We start from the raw sequence: 16,683 nt of genomic DNA, 5'->3' as shown, positions 1-16,683 counted from the left end.
TGGAGCAAATAAACGTTCTGCTGTGTGAGCGCAGTGCTACTTCCTCTGTAGCAGGTACCGTATCCGTGGCATGCATATGTGTGAAAATTAATTTTCTTCTCCCTGAACTAAAACTGCCACATCGTCTCGGTTTGACTTCTCAGCATCCGGATGCAAAAAAGTGACGGATGGGATGAGATGCTCGACGGATGGGATGAGATGCTCGATGCCCAAGTGTAGTTCAGAGGAGGGTTCAGAATGTGCTTCAGGGGTATGAACTCAGGGTTTTCCCTCTCTGAACAGAACGCGGCTGGAACATCCTTGGTCGGATCCCTCAACGCAGCATTTGCACTAACCCGACACAAGTCAGCGGAGCCAGCCAAGATATCGAATTGGCGTTTGGCGGCCGCGATAATCTAAATGCTTAGCAAGTCAGGGCAAGAGGCGCCAGAGAGAGCTGTGCCAACTTCAGTGCAGGACGCACGTTACATTTTTCAACATGCATCCCTGGGAAGGAACATGTGTGAAGTATTAAGGTTACAAGACGTACTCGTTACAAGTACGCCAACAAGACTTCTGACTCGGTGTGATAACGCATCATTTGTTAAAACTAAGTTACGTGTTGGCGTGGTATATAACTTCAAAGCGCGCATATGTTCCGTGCCACCTTGTACACCTGACTGATATCTGGTGCACTTTCCTCGTGACGGCAGCTTGACGTGTGTGTACATCGCACTGCAGCAGCGACGTTTCCAGCGACAGCTGGTATTGAAACGTGGTGGGTGTAATATTCCTTTCAGGACCACCGAGAACAAATGCGAAAATTTCTGAAGCCTCCTTTAACGATGATCGCCGCCTGGTTCCACTTCGTACTAACGGAAGCTAACTTTTTACAACGCTTTCTTTAAAGGGATACTAAAGAGAAACATCAAATAAGTTTGGACTTACAACATATTACTTTAAAAAAAAAAGCGCAATATTCGGTAACCGTTGATTGCTAGAAAGTAAAATGAAGGCCAAATTTCTATTTCATTAATTTCAAGCCAGAACTGTGTACCGTCGGTACGGCGTCAGTGTGACGTCAGTGCAGAGTCAAGGATCTCAAGGTATTTTCTCCTATATCTGCCTTTGTGGCGCAGAAAAAGTTATCAAGACCTTTGAAGTTCAGTCTTTGGCTCGCTTAGAATACCATGTAACTTATCCTTACCGATAACAAGTTAACTCAGCCCTAGCAGACACCATCTATGACGCCACGAAGAGATGGTGCGGGATCTTCAAGGTGGCGTAGCCACCCGCTTTTTGTTGTTTTTTGCGTCTTTTCTGACCTTACCAAGCTTCCCCAAAGTTTCGCCCGAAAGGCGAAGCATCGATTGCGTTTGCAAATTAGCAGACAGTTGTATGAAGTAAGGATAGTAGTTTTTTCGGCCGTATAAACATGTAAATATTCGCTCACTAACTAAATTAACACGGCATGCATGATGTCACGCGCGCACAATTAAGCAAACATGAACACCCCTCACTCGATGACCGTGAAAACTTCCTGTCAGAACGCTGGATGGAGGAAGCACGGAAACAGCAGCAAGCAAACTGACCTTCGTGTTGCCTCTCGCTTCAACGTGAACTAAGCGATGAAAACACAGCGCACACGTAGCTGTCAGTACTCGGCGCGCTCTGTCCCTCTTGCAGATCGCTTCCAAGACAGCGCGCGCGCGCGCGGCTGCGCACGACAGCGCCGTACGCAGTACGGCATGCCGTGCGCAGAACGCCGCCGAAGTAGAACGTCCCCCCCTCTCTCTGCCCTCCCTCCGGTGCCTTACACGCGACGGAAGACGGCGCTCTTCCTCCCCGCTTTCTTCTCTTGCAGGCGCAAGATTTCAGCCACCATCGTCGGCTCACCCTCGCACATACAGCATACGGCACGCGGTGACTATGTTATCGCCCTTGGACTTTATACGGAACATCGCAGCGAAGCCGATTGTGAAGGCAGTCAGTCTGTCAACAAACTTTATTAAGGTCCTAAGAAACTACTAAGTCGTAGTTGCGGGCCGCTCCCACTTTCGGGCCGGAAGACCATGGTCCTCCGCCCGTTCGCGGGCCCTTTGGACATCCCTTAGTTGGTCCTGGGGATCGCCGCTGAAATACATCTGGAGTGTCCATATTGTTACGGGGAGATGTCAAAATGGGCTTATGTATAATATTGAAACAGTGACAGCGAGTGACACCACAACCACAAACGTGGTAAGCCAGGGCACAGCTCGCCCTCTTTCTCGTCTACATGCAACGTCTTCTTCGTCTGCACTACAGGTGGTTCACAACATTACCCTCCGGCGACAAAAGCACAGACTCGGTGCAGTCGAAATACGATGGCACAGAAAGGGATCGCTGCACGCACAGGGTTAATCAGTATCCAGGACACGATATGGCTTCATGCTGACGACGTGTACGGTGTCGGTGTGGGGTTGAGCCAATTAGGACGATGGCAACGGAGTGATTTCGTACGTTACATCGGTCACTTTGCGGCACACTCTATATGGGCCGGTGTACGGGAATAGCAGCTTTTCAGAAGGCCCGACACGGCGCGCTGGGGACCAGAGGAGGACAAGGGACCCAAGGGCAAAGTGGGTAGTCCTGTGTTGGCTATTGTATCGAGATTGCTGGTGGATCTGCGACTCTCTGAATCGAGCACGGGCAACGTTGAGTACTTGACGTGCATGATCAGCACGGGCAACATCCTCTCGAGCATACTCGGTAGGGGGGGGGGGGGGGGGGGACGCGTAAGAAGGCATGCACTAACGTGTCCATAGGCAACGCTAGATTTCGGCCGCATAAGAAAAAGAAAGGCGAATAACCAGCGGTCTCATATCTTGACGTGTTATACGCGAATGTCAGAAAAGGCACTGTAGTGTCCCATTCCTGGTGGTCGGCGGACACATACATTGCCAGCATGTCGGTAATTGTTCGGTTCTGTCGCTCCGTCAAGCCATTCGCTTGTGGATGGTAGACCGTAGCCAGCTTGTGTTGCGTCGAGTAAAACCGTAGAATGTCCTCGATCACCTTCGTAAGAAATTAAACTCTGCCCCGGTCGGTTAGGAGTTGCCGAGGTGCCCCATGCTGGAGAATGACGTGATGTAGTAAGACGACCGCAACATTGTTCCTGCAGCTAATGGGAAGAGCCTGGGTGATCGCGAATTGCATCGCATAGTCTGTAGCGACGGCAACCCATCTGTTTCCTGAGACAGACAGAGGAAACGGGCCAAGTAAGTCGAGGCCGACGAGATGATACGGCTCATGTGGAACGTCGAGAGGCTGAAGATGGCCAGCAGACGAGGGTGGCGGCTTTTTCCGGCGCTAACAAAGGTCACAAGCGGCCATGTAACGGCGCACCAATCGGCACATGTCTGGCCAGTAGGACCAACGGCGTGCGTGAAACGCCAAAGTGCCCCACTGTCGGCGCATGAAGAAGCTGGGCAAGGTATGCCGGAACCCCAGGTAAGAGGTCAGGACCATCAAGAAGGAAACTGGGACGATGTTCTTGTTCTTCGGGTAAATGGCGCAACCCACTCTGGGGGATCAGCCATGAATCGAGCGGTGATAAAACTGTTATTCTTAATTTTGGGGGGAAAATAAAGTGAAATTAAATAAATGTTTTGTAAATGTAAATTAAAATGTCTTCTATAACTGGTATGAATGATTAAGTTGATAAGTATTACAGTAAAATTCTGATCATATATATATATGTTCCACGATCCTGGTGGCGGAGCAAGTAGCCGTAGCCCTGTCCGTGCTCGACGGCAAGCGGGAAGTGATCTACAGCGACTCCAGACCAGCCATCAAAGCCTTCGAACTTGGCGTCGTCTCCGACAAGGCGTTACGCATCCTCCGTAGCGCGAACCCCAGCACCCTCAAGCACCACACTGTCATCTGGTGCCCCGCCCATCTCGGCCGGGTGTCCGCACAACCTCAACGCCCAGCCCACGACACAGCGTGCGCGCTTACTGACCGCGCCGTCCTCGGGCAACCCCATCTCGTCGAACTAGAGGGCAACCGGGACGCGCTAATTATGTACAGCGAAATAACAAAACACTTCTACCAGGGGCGCCGCATCTTTCTGCCACGTACCACACCCCAAACTGAACAGTCGTGAAGGTGAATGGCATCACTGCAAAATAGTGCTGAGAAATCTGTTGCCAGAGGCGAAGCCCTGAAAGCCTTCGCTGTTGTCTGGTATGTGAGACGGCAGTGAATTGTTGCTGTCTTGGCATTACAGTGTATTCGGGAGTCCGAAGAGGAGGCCGCCCGGTCGAGATTCCGAAGTGCTACTGTTACACCTACCTCATGCACGACTCGCCATCGGTGCGCAAGACCTACTGCAATGGCCACAAACACAAGGAGAACGTCAAGTTCTACTACCAGAAATGGATGGAACAGGCACAGAACCTCATTGATGCCAAAATGGCGGCATTCAAGGCGGGAAAGATCCAGTCCTCCCAGTACCAGGCCAAGCCTCTAACTGGTGCCATAATTCCTCCACCAGCAGCGCTACAACCAGGTCCTCCACAGTGGATGCCGCTAGTCGGGCCACCCCACATGGGACCCATGCCGGGCCCAATTGGACCTATGCCAGGTCCCATGGCCATGATGCGACCCCGATGCCCCCAACATGATGATGCCAGGCATGAGGCCACCAATGGGACTGATGGGGCCCGTGATGGGACCCATGGGGCCAGGGCGCTGCCCCATGCAACCACCACTGGTCGTGGGGGCGCCAAAAAAGTGATTTCCTGTCATCACTGGTCTGCTGCATCACGCTAATCTATCTGTACACTCTTGTCACTTCATAGCGATCACATAGCACCACTCGCGTGCCAAGGGTGTCATTGTTTGACAATAAAGTTTTTTGTTTTTTTCGAAGGCGCTAACACTACTATGCCTACTACAGATGCACATATGCCCAAACCCCGCCAAATTACACGTATTCGATCCAGACGCGTACCCAAGCGACACGTGCCCGTCGTGCGGAGACAGGGCGACACTCGCACACATGCTCTGGGGGTGTAGAGACGATCTTCCCCACTCTACCGTGGACAAATGGGAGAAGTCCCTCAGAGAAGTCCACTACTCGCCGACCAGAAATGGGCCGTCCAGCAGGCCCGCGAAGCGGCAGTCGGGTACTCCTTGTTGGTACCTACGTGGGAGATGGCCGCTATGTGCTAAGCACGTCCTGCAGGACCATAATAAAGTTTTCCAGTTCAGTGAGGTAAAAGAATTATTTTAGCATGCAATTCCTTTTGTCTTGCGCAAGAAGTTGCAGAGGGCTTCACAAACGCTCCTGTGGCTATAACCCAATACGGTAGCCCCAAAGGAAAGAATTACCAGAAGAGTCAAATTCAAGCCGAGGTTTTGGAAGGGATCTTCCGAAAATCTTTTCCTTTGAACAATTTTTTTTTTTAATTATGGGGCTTTACGTGCCAAAACCACTATCTGATTATGAGGCACGCCGTAGTGGAGGATTCCGGAAATTTCGACCACCTGGGGTTCTTTAACGTGCACCTAAATCTAAGTACACGGGTGTTTTCGCATTTCACTCCCATAGAAACCTTTGAATAATGAACCGGCGACAGGTCAAGAAATGTTGCAGAGATTCACTCTCGTTGCATAAAGGACACAAAGGTAATATAGCCAGACCAGACCTGTGAAGGTAAAAGTTCAGTAGGGGGACTCGGCACCGCAGTCTCATAATTGTTACTTCGATTTTTCTAGTGAAACACCATTTGTTATGCCAAGGAAAATTGAGATGCGGGAAATGAGATGTCGACAGCAATGACTTGGCGAAGCTGTTTGTAGTAGAAGATTTTCTGAATCAGGCCGCAATGATAAAGGCAGCCGTAGATAAAATAGGGATTACAAGACCATCGTGGGATGCTACTGCCAGTGCATCTGCATATTCATTTAAGGCTAGACCTTTGTGGCCTGGCACCCACACTAAACAAAGGAGACGAAAATGTCTTGGGAGGAGAGAATAGACTGTTCCTAATGATTTTGACAATTTGGACCTGGTTAGTGAAGAACAGACACACAATAGAAAGTTTTAGAATAGGGGCCTCAAACGTTTGGGGCCCCAAAGAAATAGTGTCGAAGCCACTGCGCATGCGCAAGATGTAAGCTGTGTTTGCGTTTTGCGTCGGGCCAATGTCGGGGACGCTTCTTCATTGATTTAGCCAGAGCCCCAAAAGCTGCCCCAAAAGATTTTCGTAAACAAACAAGGCACCACCCATCGAAGCGACGACTCTAACGTAGCACCAAACTGGGTTCGATTTGTGGTAACCCGTGAAGTTTGCAAGCTGGGAGAAGTGACTGCGGCTATCGCTTTCTCTCAGCTAGTGTGTGTTATGAAGATTGATTCATTAGACGCCGCTGATTCCGAATTCGATTGTGGATATTATGGCTCGTAGGCCTAACATGGGTTAGCTTGGCTGGTGAAGACAGGTAAGGTTGGTCACTCAAAACTAAGCGCAACTAATTGTTTGGTGCTAATAGAATAAATGCTAAATTGTAATGAAACGATAAAACATGAAAATCAAAATTATTATTTTTTATCATAAAATGGTATATTTTATTTAATTATTTCTAACAGCTTTTCTTTGACGTAGTAGTGGCGCTCTCAGCGCAAGACGCTATCTGCAAACGCAAAGCCCTATTCTAACTCTTCACTCCTGCGTGCCCCAACGCTAAAACTCGTAAAGCTCTTTGGGGCCCCAAACTATTGCCGCCCCTATTCTAAGACTCTCTACTCAGTTAAAATTACGGCTGATGACAGAGACGATGTTAATTTGCACAAAGGCAAGACAATTGGGAAATAATTCCGGCTGAAAGATAGGTGTGACGTCAGGTAGTCTAATGGAAAAAGACCAATTAAGACACAGTGATACAATGCCCACACCTGCCTTCTCTTCACAGACGAAGGCATCAATCGCTATAACGGTCTTTGTATCCAGTGTGTAAGGTGGTCTTCCAATATACCAGTCATATCTTGATAGGGCAAAGGTTTGGCATTGTTTGGAAAAATATCATCAAATTCAATTTTACAGCGGGAATAGGGGAATTCAGTAAGACCACCTCGCATAGGTGAACATTTAATCGCTCCAATAGTTCTTGTACGAAAACAGCTTGAGGGCAACGTGAGCGGTACCATTGATGGTTAAAGAATGAAGCCGCTTCAATAATGAAAAAATATTGTGACCCTCTCCGTGGATATGCATATTATCTTAGGAAAGTCTTTACTGTTAGTATATTACATCGCATGAGAAAAGGTGGCAGGCATGTTTCTTGATATAAACTATCATTCGCAACAAATTTAGGAAGCCCAAGACATAACAGTAATGCCTCTTGTTCTGATAGAACCAGAGGTCGAATTTTGCATGCGCGTCCGCCAGAAATCAAAACTCTATTATCGGGCGAACATACATGCAACATATCATGATGAGGGCATGGCAGTGCAATCCTGATCAATTGCTGCGAAGTCTACGAAGAATTCCTGCTGCACATGCTACGTTTGAGGTTATATGCTCTATATATGCGGACTCCAGGTAAGCTTTTCGGTGTATATGACACCCAATATTTAAGTGAATTTACCTGCGGGATACTCTCTTGTCGATAAGGAATAGAAATTTGCACAGGGATGCTTTGAGGAAAAATTAGGATAGTGCTTTTCCTGATATTAGGAGAGTGGTTATTGCCATCAGGCCACAACTCAAGTGTACTCATATGGATGCATTTGGTACAATGCATGTATATCTATCTTGCTTGCTTGCTTGCCTTCTAGAGTGGCTCATAGACCCACTATAGGGGATTGGCCAGGAATCAATGTATATCTATGATGTAAAGTGTCTTCTTTCTTGTCTGCTATGCAACGTCTTCGTCCGCAGGACAGGTGGCTCATAACAATAAAATTGCTATCATAATAAAAACTCAGTCAGTATGTTTGAACACCCGATAGTTCTGTGCCCGTAGAAAGAAATCTCCATTATTTGGTATTAACTTTAGTGGACAACCACGCACCGCATATCGATACCACCACTGCTGACGCTTTCGAAGTTCGGCGTGGGGACGAAAATGCCGCAACTGTGTTTGACCGATCAACGAATTTAGTGACGCTGCAACTAAAAAATAAATAAATAAATGAAGCAGCGCACTGGTGTTGTAATGAAACTGCCCAACTCATGTACCCCTTTATCGTGAAACACAACCGGCGGCTATTTGATCCCTTTTGAATAGGTATACGAATATCGGAATTTTTTTTTTATTAGCAACTTGATAAGGGAAAGACGGTTCATTTCTGTGGTATACGAAGCAGTGTGATGGGACGAAGACAAGAACACAATCAGGGGCTCTGGAACCGAACGAAAGAGGGGCTTGCAATGGGGGTGAGCGCCTCCACAGGTTCTATTGCACTGAAGCACTGCCCCCCCCCCCCAGCCTCGAGGGCCTACCTCCATCTCATATAGTAAATTAAGCATAAGTTTTACAATGATATCAAAAAATTTTGTGTTGGCGAAATGAGCTCCCAGCTCGTGTCTCCATGCTCAATCACACTTACAGAGCCCCTGAGCAGAAACAGCATTAGTGCTGACTGCCAGCTAAACTTTATTGATGCTTCTTTGTTGTTCTTTCGACAAACTATAAACGGCTGAATCTTATTCCGATAAAGTTTTGTTTGGCAGTCAGTGCTAGTCCTATTATAGTTCTGTTCTTATACTCGTTCCATCACGCTGCTTTAATATGCCTTAGGAATAGCTCAGTTGAATCAAACATAGAATATTATGTGTACGTCTAAACGATCAAGTTGTGGAAATATTCGAAATTGTTCAAAGAAACAGGCAGCACCTTGCTGTTGCATTGTAACACATGTGGGTGTTCACTTCTTTTTGATGTGGCCTGGCAGCTTGCAGCGAGCACGCAATATTTGGGAATTAAGCTGATTAAAAAAAAAGTAGGTTAATTCCGCTTGTGTTATGTATGTCGTCTGTTTTATTGCATCATAAAGAGGTTCTATACCTCCACAACTAGCATCTGTCTGATTTTCTTGCACATTATTACTCACCGTGTACGCTCATTTTCAACACCGTTCCCAACTGTACTTTTGTTTTTGTTGTCCGTTTGGTAATTAGTTGTGTCCAAGAGTTGTTTGTTATCGCTGCCTTTCTTTTCTTGCTTATTTAATTACAAGTTCCTTTAGTTTGCTCGCGTGATAGTCGCAGTTGGTAGTTGCCGGCGGATCGTAGCTCTTGCATCATTGGATGCATCACAATCCGCAGCTTTAGTTGTGTGTGTTTTTGTTTTTGAGTGTGTATGTGACATTGGCTATCTTCTTTGCTTCCCGCCTTTCTCTTATATATTATATATATATACATATATATATATATCCGTTCCTTGAATAAGCCACCATTTGATTGTCAGCGTCCGTATTGTATTCCCCCCGCAGTCTTGTTGTCTGCGTTGTTTGTTCAGCATGTCGAGATTGCAGAAGGGGCTTCTTCCCACTATATCTCTTATTGCAGAGAAGCCATCTTTATAAGTGTATTTCACGTTCATGCAGACGAATAGCATATACAGTTGAATGCCTATAGTATAATGAAGTGCTTGGGGTCTCCGAATTCATTTGTTATACAGGCCTCTTTGTTGTAAAGGTCGCGCACAGTACACTTCACAATATAACCGGGACATAATTGTTCTGTCGTTTATACGGGTCAGTTCATTGTAGAGGCGTTCCGACTTTGTAAAAATATTTTCAGGCACATTAAGATGCAAACAAAATGGAAAGGGGGGGGGGATGCAGAAGTGTAGAACATGCAAGAAAGTACTAGGTACCACGTCTGCAGTTCTTGGAGGCATCATTTGTTGTTAGATTTTCCACAAATGGAAATTCCTGTGTCCTTCTTGGACGGGTCCTTCTTTGATGCTGACAGGAACTTCCCCCTTTGTATTGTTAAAATGCAGCACAATCGCTTTACTAATATCACCACTGTGCCCACACAATGCTACTTGGCAATTGCTAAGTTACCAGTATAGTATTTCATTATCATGTGCTTTTTAGTCGTTTACCGGGAGGCGACTCATTAAGCGGGGACATCATTCTACACAGAGCATATCCTGCATAGCAGGAATGGCTGACCAGTATTATTGAAGTGTGTAGGCTACTTGAGTTGAGAGGGAGTGCACTTATCTGTGCTCGATAATAAGCAGCATTAACTTTGTTAAGACCAAGTTGTTAACAAAATCTGTATTCCAACCACCATGTTTCCCTAGAGCACACACACAATAAAATTGACTGCTCCGATTTTGTCGCAGCAGTAAGAATAAATCAAAGGGCGAAGGCTTTTTGATTCTCTTTATATGCAAAAAAAAAAGAAACACAAGAGTGTTTTCATTCATGTGTGAATGTGCATTGCATTATAATTTACTGGCGATGTTGAGTAGAGCAGGCAGTGTGAACACACACTTGATCCACAAAAATAGGTGATGTCGTACGCGAAGGTGATGCATAGATACAATGCGTGGGTGCAATGGTTGATGAGATGAAATGACGCATGATGATCTTGTCGACGGTGAACTTGGTCTTGAGTGTCTACGGCTGAAGGGCGCCATTGCTAAATGTGTACTCCTTCTCCTCTTTCTCGTCATGTCCCACTAGCTGTGGAGTAACACCTGCTAGGATCCTCTGGAAGGGAGGAATGAGGCAACAATATTGGTCAGTGTTGTCATCATTCTATTTCATCATCAACATCCTCATCATTATACAATCTGACTTACAGACCACTAGTAACCTTTTCCATATAGGGAGCATAACAGTGATACAAAACTATCTGTGAATTGACCATCAATATTATTACAATATATCGCTATGAAAATATTGATAGCACAAAAACAATTGATGTTAGTACTAGCTATAGTACTATTGATAGTATTATGATATATCAATAGTTTTGCAATTTCTGGCTAGTGATACTGCCAGAAATGTTGCTATAACTGACCATCAGTAACTCTTAGTTCCTGCAATTGGCAGCCTGGAAATGTCACCCAAGTTTACAGTGTTTACATGTGATTTTACGTTATCGATTGCACAGTGGCTCGATAGTACTGTTGATATCAATAGCTTACTATAGATGGTACTATTTAGAGTTTTTGTGCTATCTACTATCGACAGCGCATTATCAATAATGTAAGATCATTGAATGTACCGGCCATAAACACTGCGGCACAAACTTGGCGACGTTTTACTGTTCCCCAGTGCATGAACTGGGCATCACAGAAAAATTGATGGCAATATTACTAGCCAGAAATCTCAAAATTATTGATATCACTGTTAATAGCAAACTATCATAATACTATTGATAGTACTAACGAAAGTGCTACCATCAATAGCTTTTATTTTACTATCGATAGTTTCATACCAAAATATCAAAATACAGTCGACTTCCATAAATTCGAACCTGAGGGGGCCAGCGAAATTGATTAAATTATCTGGCGTGTCAAATCAAACAAGATGCAGAAAAAAGGCCAGAACACACCGCTGATTCATTTGGAAGTATTTGCCCGATTCTAACACGTCCTGGAAACAAACACGTGTGAATTTTCTGTGTCTGAAGTAGAAAATTAGTGTAGAAATGACATTAAAGCTCCCAAACAAAGTACAAATCTAACGCGCACTCAATTTCTTGAGAAAAGAAAAATTGGCAAGGGTCTAATAGTGTTGAGCCATGGCGGCAAATTCAGTTTTGCCACACGATTTTTAAAGTCAGCTTTAAGGCCAGTATTCATTTCATGTCCAACTGCACAGCGCAGGCAATTATCGGCCCGACTTTTAAAAAACAGCAAGAAAAAAAAGGGGGGGGGGGGCACTCGTTAAAATACCGTAATCAGGCATTTTAAGTCACGGTTGTTGCTTGAAAATCATCTTAGGGCAGGCCTAAAATGGGCATTTCCGATGGGAGATGACGCATCTTCAACGTATTCACTGTCCCCAAGCTCCGGCGAGACAGACGTTACTAAAAGGGTTGCTATTGGCGTCACCATAGTGGTCAGGCATGAGCATACCGGCTCGTCACGTTAGAATTATCTGGTGAAGGCCAATTTCAGGATTGAAATAACGAAAGTTTGGGCCCATGAAAATGCATTGGCACTGACAGGGACCTTCGGTTGAGATCGGATTAGGCAAAAAATCGAATTAACTGGAGTCAAATTAACGAAAATCTACAGTACTATCAATAGTGCTATCGATGGTAATACTATTGATAGACTTTTTTGCACTATCATTGTTTCAAAAACCTATTTATACTAAGACATACTGACTGAACTATCAATAGTATTGATATAGTACTATCAATAGTTTTGCATCACTAAGGCATAATCAACCCACATGCATCACTATACTTGCTGCTGGGCTAGCTGGCTCATACTTATAATGGTGTAATGGGACGCGAAATAAAGAGAAGGAAGACTAAGACAAGAAAGAGTGAAGAAGAGACATTAATTACACTCTTTCCTGTCCTGCTTGAACTTCTGTTTATTTCGTGTCCAATTGCATCGTACTCAGCTTGCATGCAATGGTACATTATATCAACACAACCAGCAATTAATCCACAAGTCAAAAATACATTTTCCAGAAGACCACTGGCAAATTAGACTTGTCAATTCACTTCTAGAAGTGAATTTGTACCTTGATGCTTAATTAAATAAATGGCTGTTAAATTATGTAAATGACCTGCCTTTTCGAGCCACCAGTATGCAGTGAACTGGTCTTGGCTTATGACCAAAATTTTTGGTAACTACATGACATCTCACCATAAGACAGATAAACTAGTTAGTTTGCGATGTTTTATCTCCTGCCTTACCTCTCGTAGAGAGCCAGGTGTGGTGAGGAGGAAGTAGATCATGTATGCAGGAATCATGACCATGGAAGCGAGTGCCATGAACCATCCTAGCATCTCGCCCCACCATGGGTATTCATATGTCTTGGCATACACAATCGGTTGGTACTTGATCACAGAGAACAGGAATATGGCCTGCACAGTCAAATAAAGATGTGCATTACACTTTATCGCCATCTTAAATCAGTATTGGTACGACATCTCAATAAGAAGCAAAGGAGAATAACAATAATAAAAAAGATGTGCTGCAGACATACAGCATGGCCCCAGATTAGTGTCCCACTGGCCAGCCACACGAAATAAGAATCTTCTCGCCTATGCACTTGTGATCTTACAATGGAAAAGCATGTCTGCAGGAAGTTTACCTTCGCACAGGAGTAGCTTTACCTGGGAACAAGCAAAGCTTTCCTCTGTTTAATGTGAGTTAACATTTAAAAAAAAAAACGGTTATTTTGTACGATTCTGGGTCAATAGAGTGAGACCTCTTCCATTTTATTTTGATGCTACGTGGATCACAAATAAAGCTTTAGAACATGGAACTAGCAATCTCAGCTAGACACAGCCGAATGCCTTAGCGAATTTTGCAACCCATTGTGATGGAAGCATAGAGGGTTTTGTGAGAAATGACATAGAAAATAAAACTGCTGTTTGATGCTTACCACACACACGACTGGTATAAAGATTGACCAGCTCATCCGGAAGAGGGCACTTGGGCGACGTCCAAGCATTTCTTTGATGTTATCAGAGATGTTGCTGGTTCCTACGAAAAAAATAAAAGAGAAAGAGAGCTCTTGTCAGCTGACAGAAGTCAAATGTGGACTCAAATTTATAATGAAATGTTAATTACACATATGTGCTCACCATATATCCACGATAGTGCGACAGCCTGGAAGAACACTATAAATAGCAATGTGATGCCAGTGACAGCATAGTTGTCCATCAACTGCAGGAGGTACATGCCACCCTATAATAAAAAACAAAGAAGGAAAGGGTACATTAAAAAAAGTTACAGACTAATAGCAACTTTAGAGGAAATAATCAAAATTCAGCAGTGAAAGCTTCCCAAAAGGTATACAGCTGAAACTTGTTATAATCAAGTCACATTTGACATGAAAATTCTTTCGTTTTATTTGATGTTTATTATAAGCATACAGTTGTTGAATTACAATAGTGGCAAGAAGCAAGTGTTACTTATTTCGTTATATCTAATATTTTGATATCATGGTTCCACTGTATAACACAGGTAAAAAAATTATGCGGATCAGATTATGCACTGTGGGAATCGATGTAAACGAAGCTTTCCATGCTGTATGCTTTGATTGATGATAATTAGCAGTGATATTGATGGCTAAAACTTAATTTCTTAAATGTTTAGGCTAACATGAGAGTGGTGAGTTGATGTTAAACATTAAGTTGCGTGAACCAATGCTGTTTGTCTGCGTAGTACACAGAACACACAGGGAGAGGTGTTTGCTTGAGGTGTTGTTGTATGCCATATTTTATAACCTCTGAGAGAGTTGAGCGTTGTAATTTCCTCACATGACATATCATATTGTGGCAGAAGTATTAAACTTGAATTGGATTATGGGGTTGTAGGTGGTAAAACCACAGTTGGATAATGAGGCAAGTCGTAGTGGCGGACTCCAGATTAATTTTGACGCAGTGATGTTCTTTAACGTGTCCCAAAATCTAAGTGCACATGCGTTTTCTATTTCACCTCCGTTGAAATGCGGCTGCCGCAATTGTGATAAAATCCACGACCTCTAGCAATGCCATAGTTGCAAAGCTAATGCAGCGTGCACAGAAGCGTTGATTTGACGGTCTACCGCTTCCGTAGTGTCTCCTGGACCCTGCAGTGTTCTTTCATTAATGCGGCTCTGCTTCTGCATGCTCTGTATAAGTTGCCCGCTTGACATATTTGCATGGCGTTTATTTTTCAGAAATAGCAGCAACGTACTGTACCGTACCTTGAACTTAAGCTTATCCTGTTTCCCCGTAACTGCTGTCGTATAGTAGTGGGGTTTCCTTGCCTTCTCACGTCACCTCCCCCCATCTCTTGTACGAGAACTGCCTTCTTCTCCTCCCTCTCCTTCTCCTCTCTACAGTTCTATTTGGGTCCCCTCTGGCCTTGCACGTTAGTAGAAAGGTAAGCGCTGCAGTTTCTGCAATGTTTCTGAGGGGAGTCATGCATAATTACAGCTGTCAAGCGGCTAATGTGGCGACGGCCAGGAAGCTCCAGAGGGCATTATGCACATTCGACGCGGCGGGGTGAAAATAAGTTTCTCCTGTTGCCTTTGTTCTCTTACTCACGCCTCTCATATATACAGATGTTCTGACCCCCCCCTCCCCCCCGACGCAGTGTATGCGACAGCAGCAGTCCACAGCAGCAGCAGCAGTGGCAAAGTCAAAGGAAGAGGCAAAGAAAGCTTCGCTTCAAAATTTGTGTCTGACACATTTGAAAACAGAGTATAGAAGGGCTTTGGCTGAGCAGAAATACTATGCTCATGCATGACCTCTCACCCCAATGTACCATAGAAAACATATGTACTGTTGGCGTCAAAGGCCTATGGGGCATAGGACTCATGAATTGTTGGAATTTTCATGAAGCATGGGCCCGAAGCCTAAAATTACAAATAAGACCTTTTGGCAGCATGCACAGCTTACACTCTAGAGTGATCCATCATTTGAAAGGCTGCATTGTGAAACTGCATGAAAATTTTCGCAGAACCCACCCCTGTAAACTTTTGATGCCAATTTTACATCCAGTTTGTGTTGCTCACAGAGCTCATATAAAAGCTCTGAAAGCTAAGAGCAGCATTAGAATTTCAGTATACATCTGGCAGTAGCCTAAGTGTGATATGGGTTATTAGTAGGTTGTATGGTGAGGGCCTAGCCCAGTTTTCAGAATTAGTTGTGTGTAAATCCAAAAGACACGAGTAGACTCATGAAATTAAAGATTGGCATCACATAAGGATAGCACAAGGCTACAACATAATGGATTTCAACACTGGACAAATTTGTTAAGAAAACATTTAGCAAATTATTATTTCTACACTTACAGTTGTTGATTACTTTTCTTCTACCAAATTAGCTAATGATGAGGCCAGCTGATGGCAGAGTGCTCTGCCATCAGCTGGCCGCATCATTAGCTAATTTGGTAGAGTGACGGCACAGGCAAGAAGCTTGCATTGGTTTTAAATATCTGAACCAGGAATAACTTTTGTTAAATAGGGAAAATTTCCTACTGAAAAATCGTATGGGCTTCCTTTGTAGCTTTATGCTGCTTTCATGTGGATGTGAACATTCCCTTTCACAAATAGCTAGGTGTATTTAATTATGGCAGGGTGCAACAAGCACTTTTGCTGTGGACCAAATACATACAACGGCAATGCTGTAGTGCCTTTGTGACCTGAGCAGGAACCTAAATTTAAGTGGTTCATGAGTGGGTCATAGCGCACTTGAAGCATAAGAGATAAGATTTCATTGGTGGATCACGAAACACACAAATTAGAAACTTGAGAAAGAGATCTGGCAGTAAACAAATTTAGACCAGTCTAAAAATATTGTACACTGTGCATTCTACTGTTTATTGTGTGAAAAGTTCACCTTTACATCATGCTTAGAAGAGAGGCAGATCACTTCAACTTTATTAATGGGCATTTTGCATAGCTGCCAAGGAAAAGGCCTGTTAGGCGCAGTGAGCAATTGCTTATGTCTTGCGCACGCATAACAGAGTGTTGTATGCGAAAATTAGCATTATACTTGAGTGTATCATTTT

General features: G+C 44.4%; 1 protein-coding gene and 1 pseudogene across 2 annotated transcripts in view; one reads left to right on the top strand and one right to left on the bottom strand.

Annotated features, from left to right (window-relative positions):
- The first annotated feature begins 2,690 nt into the window (after nucleotides 1-2,690).
- On the top strand, nucleotides 2,691-5,189 carry LOC126522078 (U1 small nuclear ribonucleoprotein C-like; annotated as a pseudogene).
- Nucleotides 5,190-10,349: 5,160 nt separating this feature from the next.
- The window catches only part of LOC126521819 (sodium- and chloride-dependent GABA transporter 1-like), a 58,448-nt gene continuing 52,114 nt past the window's right edge, over nucleotides 10,350-16,683 (bottom strand). For both annotated transcript variants that reach the window (XM_050170518.3, XM_050170519.3), the window contains exons 12-15: nucleotides 13,767-13,869; nucleotides 13,565-13,665; nucleotides 12,870-13,040; nucleotides 10,350-10,696 (exon numbers count right to left, since the gene is read on the bottom strand). In XM_050170518.3, coding sequence (XP_050026475.1) covers nucleotides 10,604-10,696; nucleotides 12,870-13,040; nucleotides 13,565-13,665; nucleotides 13,767-13,869 — 468 coding nt within the window. In that variant the 3' untranslated portion in view covers nucleotides 10,350-10,603. The remainder of the gene's footprint in view (nucleotides 10,697-12,869; nucleotides 13,041-13,564; nucleotides 13,666-13,766; nucleotides 13,870-16,683) is intronic.

This window comes from Dermacentor andersoni, chromosome 6, assembly GCF_023375885.2.
Source record: "Dermacentor andersoni chromosome 6, qqDerAnde1_hic_scaffold, whole genome shotgun sequence".
NCBI lineage: Eukaryota > Metazoa > Arthropoda > Arachnida > Ixodida > Ixodidae > Dermacentor > Dermacentor andersoni.
The sequence above is the reverse complement of the archived record's forward strand: the minus strand, read 5'-3'. Positions and strand labels throughout refer to the sequence as shown.